General features: G+C 34.6%; 1 protein-coding gene across 1 annotated transcript in view; it reads right to left on the reverse strand.

The window, feature by feature from the left end:
* Positions 1 to 12,729, reverse strand: part of LOC131594875 (nudix hydrolase 20, chloroplastic-like) — a 33,728-nt gene that overhangs the window by 14,454 nt on the left and 6,545 nt on the right. Inside the window, exons 2-4 of the mRNA XM_058867081.1 lie at positions 4,504 to 4,568; positions 1,818 to 1,995; positions 1,721 to 1,729 (exon numbers count right to left, since the gene is read on the reverse strand). Coding sequence (XP_058723064.1) covers positions 1,721 to 1,729; positions 1,818 to 1,995; positions 4,504 to 4,568 — 252 coding nt within the window. The remainder of the gene's footprint in view (positions 1 to 1,720; positions 1,730 to 1,817; positions 1,996 to 4,503; positions 4,569 to 12,729) is intronic.

The raw sequence follows: 12,729 nt of genomic DNA on the forward strand, positions 1-12,729 counted from the left end.
CTACCGGTTCCACGACTAACAACAACACCGAAATTGTGAATTTTGATTCTGCGGCAATAGAAATAGTTATCGAATCACTGACATTAGCATGGCCAGATGCACCGGGAACAAGCTTTGAACCCTTGACTGAACTTGGTCTACATACTGAAACAGAACCTCAAGTATCGGAAGCTGTAGCATATATTGAGAGCCACCATCCTACTGAGAAAACCGGTATTGAGATTGATGCCGCTTCCGAGGTTAGTGCTGAAACCGAAACTGAAAACGAAGGTTCTCAAGTGAAAGTGGAGATGGATGTTCTCACTGGTGAGATGGTAATAATTCAATTGCCTCAAGTGTCGGTTTATCTTACGTATGGTGATAAAGATTTTGAAAAGTCAATAGTATATTACAGCAAGTTTGGAGATTATTCAAATTCTTCTCAAATGGCATTCTTTCTCAATTATTCTCGCACTCTTCGTTTCATTCGTTCTCCCATTCCCGCAATGCTTCTTTCTTCTTCCGCATTTCAACAAGGTGATTATTTGGTGCTAAACAAGTGCAAGCTGATGGATTTCGGTAATGCTTGTTGGACGTATAAACAATTTACGAATGATATTCAGACAAGGCAATATATATGTCCCGAGGTTCTTCTTGGTTCCAACTATTCAACTCCAGTTGATATGTGGTTCTTTGCTTGCTTTTGCTTTGAGCTTGCCACTGGTGATGTTCCTTTTTATCCTCACAGTGGTGATAACGATGATAGGGATGGGGACCATCTGGCATTGATGAGGGAGCTTCTTGGAATGATGCCTCGCAAGATTGCTCTTAATGGTCGTTATTCCCGGCACTTTTTCAATAGATGTAGTGATTGGCGACACATTTGTCGGTTGCGGTTCTGGCCTATCACTAAGGTGCTGCATGTGGGTTGCAAGAGTGGAAATTGCATATGGTCTGCTTCATATCCCAGAAACAAGGCATCTGCTAGATCTGTCAAGGGGATTAAGAAAATTGGTGTCATTGGTTCTCCTTTCACATTTGCCACTACATTAGAGCATCAATACAAGAGTGATATCTTTGGAGAGAGAGGAATTTTACTGGGTCCCGTTCATGGAATTGTTGAGTCCTTGTTTAGAAGGTACACTGAAAATGGAATGAGTGAAGATCTTGCTTATAAGAACACTGTTGAGTCCATAACAGGAGTAATATCTAAAACCATCTCAACTCAGGGCATGTTGGCTGTATACAATGCTTTATCTGAAGATGGAAAGAAGGAATTTGAGAAAAGTTATGGTAAAGCGGTGCAATTCTTTACCATGTTCCGAAAATCAAAATTACCTTGCATGATAAAATTGATTTTTCAAGTTCTGAATTTTGTGTTGCAAATAATCAGTGACAATTTTTCATTCAAGCAATGGGATCCAGGAACAATATCTTTATTCTCATATTGATTTTTAGAACCTTGAGGACAAGGTTCATGTGAACCCCGCGGCAATGATAGAAGTGTAATAATAGGATTTATATTATTAGTATGGTTATTGGGCTTTTAGTAGTGTTTGGGCTTTTAAGTTATTATTATTATCCATTAAGAATGTTATATAATGTAGTCTCATGGAGACATTTAGAATCAATCAATGAAAATCAAAGTTATCTTTTAATTCTATTTTCTTAGTTTGTTTACTTGTTTCTCTTAGTTTTGTAAACCTTGATAGGTTTAGCTTTTGCTTCCTATCAATTTCACCGGGTATAACTGGTAAAACAACAACAACAAAAAACTTATATAGTTTGATATTACAATAAAAACATAAAATAGAATAAAATGATGGAATGGGTAGTACCTCATTTCGTATACCAGGAATGTGCTCCTCACCTAAATACTTAACAACATATCCAACGGCATCGGTTCTTTCCTCAACTGTCTTTAGTAATGAATGCAATGTAACATAGTCACCAGAGGAGTTTTCATCTTTCAGAAAAACAAACACATCACTGTAGCGTCTTAAATGCTCTACAAATCTGAAAAAAAATTTAACACAATGTAAAGTGCTTAGGGTGAGGATTAAACCCATAACCACATATTAAGTTGCAAGAGATCCATTACCCTCTCATCTAAGTGCTATTGAATAATCAAAATCCTATTTGAATTAAACACATCATAAATATTTTTCATAAACTCTGCCAGAGTCGCAATGTTAGTAATTTTCATAAGTTCTCCAAAAAAGTCACATAAATATTCATTTCCATAAATAAATATAAATAAGACATCAGAAACATACCCCCGAAACCATCCACTATGAAATGCTTCATCTGCTTCTGATAACCCGAGCTGCCAGCATAAAGGACTGTTATCAAAAGGTGTTGGAAAATACTAAGTGGATCATTGGGGACGGTTCCAGTGTTAATTTCTGGCTTGACATATGGCTGGAGGAACCGCTGGCAGATTTATTCAAAATTCCAAACATTTTTCGAAAGAATCTCTCTGTGATGGTTAAAGACTGGATGGTTAACAAAGAGTGGTGCATCCCTCCTAATGTGTTGGCTGCATATCCTAGTTTGAGGAATTTAGTGGAGAAGATCAAAATTCCTGAATTGGAGATTGAAGATTCTATAGCTTGGATGGACGTGGTGAATGGCGAGTTGACTTTGAAGTTGGCACATTCTTGTTACCAAAAGAAGATTTCCAAGGTCCTTGACTTCTACCCTTGGGATAGAAATGTGCCTCCTTCTCACTCCATGTTAGTTTGGAGAATTGCCCATGACAAAATGCCAACAGATGAAAATATGGCTGTTAGAGGTTTCATACTCCGTCTACGTGCTCTCTGTGTCGGGTCAGCATTGAAACAACTTCGCACATCTTCTTCCACTACCATTATGTTTCTAACATTTGGCAATGGTTGTTGGGAAAATTGCAATATGCGGGCAGTATATCGAGTCTTCAGGACTGTTCCAATTTGATAAAGGCTTGGTGATCTCCGCAGGCGAAGGATGTAGCGCGATCGTGCATCTGCAGTGTGTTCTATAATGTTCGGAGTGCAAGAAATATGCAGAGGTTTGAAGATAGGAATACCCATTGGAGATCTTGCATTACCAGTATTATATCTAGGGCCAAATTGGTAGGGAACAACACTTCTAATTGCTCTAGTAACAACATGATTAGCTTCACAATCTTAAAGAGCTTTGATGTCTTACTGCATCCTGGTAGACCTATACATTTGTTGGATGTGTTTTGGTGTCCACCCCCTACAGGTTGGATCAAGGTAAATATGGATGGTCTTGCTAGAGGTTCGCCTTTGTTAGTTGCGTGTGGCGGTATATTTCGTAATGAGGAAGCTAATCATATGGGGAGTTTCTGTGATTTCATGGGGGAAGGGGGCACAACGTTGGCTGAGGTGCTTGCAGCTATATGTGCTATTGAAAAAGATAAATATTTGGGTTTTAAAAAGTTGTGGATGAAGTCTGATTGCATGCTTGTTGTTCAAGTTTTCTCTAATTCTACTTTGGTTCCTTGGAAGATTAGATCTCGTTGGCTCTCTTGTATTGCGTATACTCGATCGATCGAGTTTATGATTTCTCATGTCTATAGAGAAGCCAATTTTTGTGCGGATCTCCTTGCGAATCTAGGATTATCCGTAGGTAGTTTTAATTAGTTGTCTTTTGTCCATTCTGTTTTAGTACAGGATTACCTTTTAGACAAGGAAGGTACCCCTAGGCTTAGACTCTGTTCTTAAGGGGTCTTGGCTTGGTTCCCCCCTTGTGTATTTTGTTTTCCGTTTTAATGATATTTTCAGTTAAAAAAACCATCCACTATCATTAGCCTAAGTGCAGTCCAACACAAGCTCATATTCATATAACAAATCATAGCAACATAAAGATTTGATTTATAATCTAATAAGGAGAACCTATGAAACATTCATGAATAACAAATCGATTTTTTTAAAATAACCATATTTCCCCACTTAAATTCGAAAATAACCATCTTTCCCTTCTATATACTAAATTACCCATGTTTCAAACAAAAATTGGAATAAAGAGCATGCACCAGACTAATTGACGCATGCTCTCAAAGTTGTACTTAGGCGCCAGACCAATTGGCACATGCATATAGCAAATAAAAAATGAATACACATTGGCGCAAGACCAATTGGCGCATGCATATAGCAAATAAAATAAAAATGAAAATACGGTGGCGCTAGACCAATCGGCACATGCATATAGCAAATAAAATAAAACGAATACATATTGGCGCTAGACCAATTGGCACATGCATATAGCAAATGCACATAGGTGCCAGTGGAACTGGCGCATATATATAACGCACATACATAGGCGCCTATTGATTAGGCGCATGCTCATTGCTGCAACTTTTTTGGTTTGAAACATGATTAGTTTGGTATATATTAGGAAAAGATTGTTAGTTTGGAAATTAAATTTGGAAAGATGATTATTTAAAAAAAAATTCAAACAAATCATGATATAACACAAGAAATCTTACAAGAAAAAAAGAAGAAATGAAGTAAAATTTACCTATTGTGAATGAATCCAACCAAGTTGCCCTCAACAACAAATGGAAGGAATTCTGATTTTTTATCCTACAACCAATTCCAAATTCAATAACACAGACTCAGAAACCTCAATTTTGATGGTATCAGTAATCACTGCTCAATAAAATACAATAAACATAAAGAAATGTGTATCATTCTTATTCACTTCAAAATCAGACACAAAATTTAAAAATAATCATACATCCTAGTTCCTAATTCAAAATTCAGTTAGATTAAGAAAATTGGCTTCTAGATTCATCCTTGAGTTTGATATTATCACATGGCAAAAAGCTTTTTTTGCTTGTTTGCAAATATTATATGTTCAAGATTTTCTCCTGACTATTTTTATTGATGATTTAAGCCAATATATTTCATCAGTATAGTACCATATTATCCTTAAATATTGTCTTATGATTCCTTTTTTCCCGTTGGCGAGGTTTGTCTTATTTGTCGCAAGACGTGATTGATTACATTTGGGATACGCGCCGTTCATCGTAGAAAAGCTTTCATGACTCAAATATCAACATAATTTTGTCAAGGATACCCTATTTGATTTATTTTGGCAAACGTGAGTATATGTGAAAAATGCGGCGCCTTAGAATTTGTTGACCGACCCACAAGACGGAAGATCAATACTTATACTACTTAATGTTCTAGTATACATGTGGGTAAGAGGGAAACATGCATTCATAGACTTGACTAAAATTTTCCCACCTAAAGTGTTTAAATATGAGAAAGCATGTTCCTATGCATTTGACACTTTTAGCTTTATAACACCATAAACAATGAATCTTTTAATAGAAAGCCCGAAGTCTCATGTACAACAATGTTGTGTCTCATAGGACAATGAAAATAAATTTTAGTAAGATTGATTTTATTTTTCAAAATGGCATAGCGGTGTAGTTTGTTGTATGTGTTCCTTCTATTCCTTTATAATTTGTTAGAATTAATTAAAAAAATATAATATTAAGTTTTTTTTAAGGAAAAGTGTTTATTTATGTTTTCTTCGTAGTATTTAATATTTATGATAAGACTTAAAAAAATAAATAAAATTAGTAAATCCATGTTAAAAAATAATTGGTCGCAAATTTAAAGAAAAATTATAATAAGGGAATTTTTTATTTTTAAAGAAAGTTTTTATTTTCAAAATTAATTATAATTCTAGCGGGTAAGAGTTTTCCGCTAGAGTAAAATACACTTCTAATTATTTATTTTTTCAAAGCTAATATTTTTTTTAGTTTGAGCTTTTTATTTCTCTTTTTCACCACTTCTGCAATTATTTGTCTTTGACAGTAAGGTGATATAGTTGACTCGATTAAAATAAATATACATCAATATTTTAATTCTATAATGTAATTTTTTTTCTTTTATCTTGAAATATGAAAGCAATTAAAATCGACTTTTAACTTGTGGTGGCAACCCTAGTTTTTCTAGAAAACCTCCATCAAGCGCATATTTTAATTAAAGAAAAAAAACATGGTATCAAATGAGAACTTTGGCTATAATGAGAACTGAGAACTTTTAATTATAACCATTGGATTTGAGTTAATGGCTCAGATTTACCTCATATCTTCAAATATATTAATTAATGTTTAAGTGAACAAGATATTTATGTAATATATATATATATATATATATATATATATATATATATATATATATATATATATATATATATATATATCGCATTTATTTCCTACCACATGTTGTTTATGATGCATAAGGTGATGACTTATCAATAGACATGGTTAATTGTTGTTTTTGAACCATAATTGTCATTATGGCTTTGATCATGTCATCTCTATTAACCTGGCGCTTGTTGTAATTCCTTAGACTGCTTTCAGGATTATCGATTGACCCCATTAACCAACACGAGTCTTTTCAGCATGCTTTGTCCTCACTCACATGTTTTTTTAGAAACTTCCTAGAAGGTCACCCATCCAAACACTACTCCAAGCCAAGCCTCCTTAAACGTGAAGTTCTTATCTATTAGGCTACCAAAAAGAAGATACATCTTGTTGGTATAAGTCATACCAATCAATCCTTATAAGCCATTCTTCAACCATGCAGACCCTTCCATGCACAACCTCAGGATCTTTCTCATTTAGATGTGAATTTGGCAACCACTCCTCGCCATCTTCGGCCTCGGGTGTTACATGCCTACCATCTTTCGCTTGGTTCATCCCCGAAACATATCATACTGGAAGAGGCCTGCTTTGATACCATTTGTAACACCCAGACTGCTTTCAAGATTGTCGACTGACCCCACAAACCAACACGAGTCTTTTCAACATGCCTTTTCCTCACTCACACGCTTTTTGGGAAACTTCCTAGAAGATAACACATTCAGATACTACTCCAAGTCAAGCCTCCTTAACTATGGATTTATTATCTGTTAGGCTACCTAAAATAAGATGCATCTTGTTGATATGGTTAGTAACAATCAATCCTTTTAGGCCATCCTTCAACCATGCAGTCCTTTACCTACACATTCTCAGGATTCCTCACATTCCAATGTGAATTCGGCGATCACTCCCCATCCTCTTCAACATCAAGTGTTGCATATGACCACTCTCCGCCCTCTTCGGCCTCGGGTGTTACACTTGTTCATTGCTTGATATGCAACCTTGGGGCCTTTTATGCTCGCTTGTTGAATCTATATACACTCACCTTATGATTCTTTTAGTAAGGTGAATCTTTATATACAAGAAAGATTCATTTATTTCTCGTTTGATTCTTGCTCTCCGTAGATTGGTGTCTTTTTACAGGAAGTTTTCTTGTTCTTCATCGCTGGCTTATATTCTCTCAAAGTATTTACGCTCTCCATTTTCAAACTTCTTCAAGCTTTTACTGGTAAGTTTCTTTGACTTTTATTTGTTTAATGTTTGTTTTTTTTCCTTTCTTTTCTACTAGGCTATTTTCTTCCTTATTGAAAGCAATAACAATTCCCCTAAACCTAAGCCTTTGTATTTTATGCCAATAATGGATGGTGAAGTTAACCTTGCTATAGGGTGATTATTGATGCAGTAATGTTTTTAGATTTCATTCCATCCATACGACTTGGAAGGGTGAGAAGACATACATACTTTCCTCAAACTTAATTTTTCTCTATGTCGAGAGGTATATGGTGAAAACCATTAAGTGTCATTCTTATAGATCTCTGATTGATGACAAAGTGTGTCCTTTATACCCAGGTACTCCTTCGGTATATTCAAACTCAATCACATAAGATAAATATAAAATGGTGGATCAGTTTGGTAATACCCCAGTGATTGAGTAATTGTGGTTTCAACCTTCCTAAATTGAATAGGTCAGAATTTCCCCCATCCCAATTCCCGGAAGTTTGACATGATGCTATCGGAAATGGGGTTCTTCATTCCCTGTACTAAATTTGAACAAGAGATTTGAAAGTGCAGTCACTGTATCTTATGGTATCGTTTATTTGTTTTGATGTTTTTTTCAATTTAAATGTAGTTGTTTTAGTACTTGCATATTTTTAATTTGCTTTTCATTTAATAGGTGTGTGCTGGTACTCTATTCGTATTTCATTTGTATTGTAATCGCTTCAGATATAATATTTTTGTATCATTAAGAACCATTATTACTCTTTTAAATAAGAGTGTTTGACCCATGGTATTGTTTATTTTTTAGCCTAGAAAATTGATACTTTATCCTTTCATCAGGCGTAGCTTGAATCACAAGTTAGAACTCTTAAATCTGGATGTTGAGTTAATTGATTCGAATCACGTTTAAAACATGATTCAAATCAGATTGTGAAACTATGAATTGCCTCAAGTTTAAAAGTTGATTCGAATCAACTCTCTTCATGAATTAGGGTTTCGTCTTGATACGAATCAAAGCTTCTCAAGACCCATCTTTCATCCTTGGTTTAAATAGTTGTTTCTTTGTTGAAAGCAAGAAGTGAGTGAAATATACAGGTCAAACCCATAGAGACAAAGATGAAAATTTGTCTTCTCTTCTTAGTGTGTCTATACCCATCACGATGAATCTTTATATTCTTCTCTATAACAACCTCTTGAGTGTAATCAATGTCAGATTCACTTATTTTTGTTGCATCTTGTTCTTGTGCTATTTGTTGTTGTTTTGAGTGAACTAGAGAGAGTGAGTTGATTAATCTTGTTGTGTTGTTCATGATTAATCAAGCTTATGATAACAACTAAGAACCAAGATCCATTTACCCATAAATTCGAGAGAATCTTGTGTGTGTTATTTATTCACATTCATCTAAACCCATGACTAACACCTTGCATTTTTAGAATGTTTGTGAGACATTATGTCACTATTCATCATCTTCATTCTTAATCTTTTTCCATTTTTGAGGATCTTCATCTTTAAAGATTGAGTGTTGAGGAAGACTTGTGGTATATTAGGGTATCTAATGTTTTTGTGTGAAGTTTGTTATTTGTTACAGGTGCATATACCATTTCTTGAATGTAGTTTGGTATTTGTTGTTATCCATCAAGAAGAGAGTTTCAATATAACCTTGTATCTTTGTTTAAAGCAGATTTGGTTGTCTTGTGATTGACTTGCATTAGAAGCAATCAAGTACTTAACAACATCATGTATTACTTCATTTGGTTTAATTAATTGAGATGCTTCCAAGCTCTTCAATTTTTGTGTTTTACTTTCGTGCTTCTTAAAATTTATGATTTCATATATGGGACCTAAAACATTTTTGAAATCATCTTAAAGGGAAAGAGTCTATTCAACTCCACTACTTGACCTCATTGTGTCCATATTCTCACCCAAGAAGATTCTTTTATATCTAGCGATGGAACCGTCAAACATGCACTCTAACCGTTGGGTCATTATTATTTACTTTTAATTGGTGTGTCATTATATGTCATATCCATCAATGTCTTATTTTTCATTTTCACCCTTGCTTCGGATAGATCAAAGCCCCCTTGATACATTTCAAACAATCCCCAACATTGTTCAAGGTCTTCACAAAGTCTCTTAAGAATTCCAAGTCCAGGTATATCATCATTGAGTTCCGTACTATTAATGATCGCTAAAACATGTGTCGTTTTGAATAAGGGATGTTAATGTTATCTACAAGCCTTTGTTTCCTCGTTGATGGAGTCGAGAATATTTTAGCAAGGGGAAAGCGGATCTGATATTTAAAATGGTGGAACTTTCTGATTATGAGAAGAAATGTTTCCAAGCTATTAGGTAATTGGTTCATAGTTTTTAATAGGCCTCTTATATTAATAACAAATATAAAAAGCATAAAAATGAAAGACCAGTACATATATATACATGGCTTTTGGTTAAATCCCCTATTGGAAAGACACTTTTGGGTTGTTGTGTGCGTTTCATAATTCTTTGAGGTTTTAGTGTTTTGATTACCTTTGAATGAAGTCTCGAATTTGAATGAGCAAGTGGTGGAAACTATGATTTAGAAACTAGAAAAATATGATGAGAGCAAATATTATTTAAAGAATTAGCTCGCAGAAGTTGAATGGGAGACTGTCACCATTAATTCCAAGCCTAAGGAGCTGAAAAAAGTCCTTTGATGTGATTAGAGAAACCTTTGCAGCGAGAAATTTGTCATGATATAATATGTCATGGACACGAATCAATAAGCTTTTTACAAGGTTATGCAACATATTGTATTTCACAACCCCAGGGTCCCTTGCATGTTGAGGTCGTTAATATTGAAAAATAAGTGATCAACAAGGAAATGGTCTTTCATGTAAATGATTCCCCTTGATTCCTTTGTTTTTATTGTCTAGTTTTTTGGACCATGGAAGTTTGTTCCTAGTTTAACTTTGTATTCTAAATAATGGACCGTAGAATTTTCTCGATTTATAATTTTTGTTGTACTTTATCATTACTTTTGTTTGTGACGATGAACATGTCTTCTTGCAAGGCGTTCCTGACCAATTATGCGAATGCTCGACATTTTTCACTGCTTTATCAACTCGAGAAAGGCTAAATCTCTGATTGAGCTAGAACCTCGATGGTGACTAACCAGTTCTATCGAGGATCTCGTGTCTGCCTTCTTGGTGGTGTTTTTTTTTAGTGTTTTCCTTTATTACCTTTGATAAATGGACTCAACCTTTTATAAGTATTTCGCGTGAATTCATTTGACCTTACTTATAGTGTAAAGTAGGAAACATAGACGGAGAAGAGTATTTGTATTATTTGTGTTACAACTTACATCTTTTATTTACAAATTAGCTTTAAAACATCTTATACTTTTCTATATTCCAGGTCTGAGGAAGAGTTTTGCCATTCAAGGTCTCTACAATGTAATATGTCTCTCTGGAACTGGTAATGACTCGATATGGGCTCTCCTAATTAGGGACGGGTTTTCCATATGACGCGTTCTTGGTACAAACACCCCCTAACTTGAGATTTCTTAGGGAAAATTCTAAGGGAATGTCCGTCCTCTTGTATTTTGATGCCTTCTTCTTCTTCTTCACAATGTCTTCACTTATCATAGTCTAATCCTCGTATTATTCTAAGAGGTTTAACCTTTCCTTGCACCCTTCCTTGTTATCTTCCCTAAACACTCAATGAGATGTCCTCTAGCTCAACTCTCATATCTCGACATGGATCACAACTTTAGTTCCGTTAATGATTTGGAAGAGGGTTTCTTTCATGGAAGATTGAGGGGTAGTATGACATGCCCATAATATGTTTGGATGCTCCTCTACCCAATTTCCTTTAGCATTCTCTAGCCTCCGCCTCAAACCTCCTATTAAGACTGTGTTTGCTGATTCGACTTGGCCGTTGGTATGAGGATGTTCAACAGAGGTAAAATGTTGAGCTATATATAAATATTAGAATAATTATCTAAACCTTTTATTTGCAATATGCATCCCATTGTCGGTTACCACGATATGGGGGTACCAAATTTGTTGAACCAAACATGGTTTGAAAAACAATAACATCTATTTGTAGGTTTTTTATGATAACAATAAAATTAAAAGTTATTGATACTCTAATGTGTATCTTTCCATATGAAGAACAATTTTAAATCATGTACATGAAATAAAGACAAGATTGTCTGCAAAAGAAAATGATCACATGTACCAAATTCAACAAGTTTGACCACCTGGTCCTCAAGTCTAAATGATCATTTGCAGTCAGACGGATTTTAAATCATGTAGATGAAATAAAGATAAGATTGTCTGCAAAAGCAAATGATCATATGTACCAAATTCAACAAGTTTGACCACCTAGTCCTCAAGTCTAAATGATCATTTACAGTCAGACGAAGGAAATAATCTTCTACACAAGAGTCAACAAAATTGACTACATGATCATATGCACTAAGATAAAAGGACACAATTTCTGGCCCTAGAGAAAGGGAATGATCATATATGCTCAAGTTAATAAATTCGACCATATGTTCCATGACTGATACGACCATTTACACCTCAAGGAAAAAATATCATTTGTATCCAGACATACGTGATCATCTTTACCTAACACAAGTGACTACTTGTGCCTAAATGAAGAATTGATCACTTATACCTCATTGAAGAAGACATGATATGCTATGTTACTACAAAGATCGTTCTCAACAGTCACATTCTGACAACTGCTTTAGTACAAGGAATAAAATGATAACCATAAATACAAGGAATGAATATATAAGGATTCCATATATATATATATATATATATATATATATATATATATATATATATATATATTATATTTCCCATGACTCCATTCCCAAGGTATAAAGGATTAGCAAAGAAAATTCGCACAATAATTATAAATTTCTAAGTCCTATATATAGGACAACTTAAAATATGGAAGGTTGAACACCGTACCACAACTGCGTTGTATTATTCTTGTGTCATTGAATATTCGTAAGCTTTAAAAAACATTCTCATATTAGCAAAGAGAAAACATCTACAAACAAGAGATATTTTATTCTCTACCTCTACTTTGGAAAGTTAAAAACTTGTAACTAAGATATATTATATTTACCACTATGTGTCAGTTGTTGTAAACAAATCACTTTGTAATTTTTCTAAAGCCATCTAGTGCGAGACATGCAAGTGCTAAAATGTTCAAGGCAAAGAATTCGTTACACGTGGTAAGGAAAGGAAGTCTTATAGTGTGAGGCAATAAAATGTTCGACTAGGTTGTCTTAGTAGTTATTTGTAATCAAGTGCGATTAAAGTGGAAATCTCTCAAGTGTGAGGGGAATGGACTAGCCTCCCAT

Source organism: Vicia villosa, linkage group LG4, assembly GCF_029867415.1.
Source record: "Vicia villosa cultivar HV-30 ecotype Madison, WI linkage group LG4, Vvil1.0, whole genome shotgun sequence".
NCBI classification, from domain to species: domain Eukaryota; kingdom Viridiplantae; phylum Streptophyta; class Magnoliopsida; order Fabales; family Fabaceae; genus Vicia; species Vicia villosa.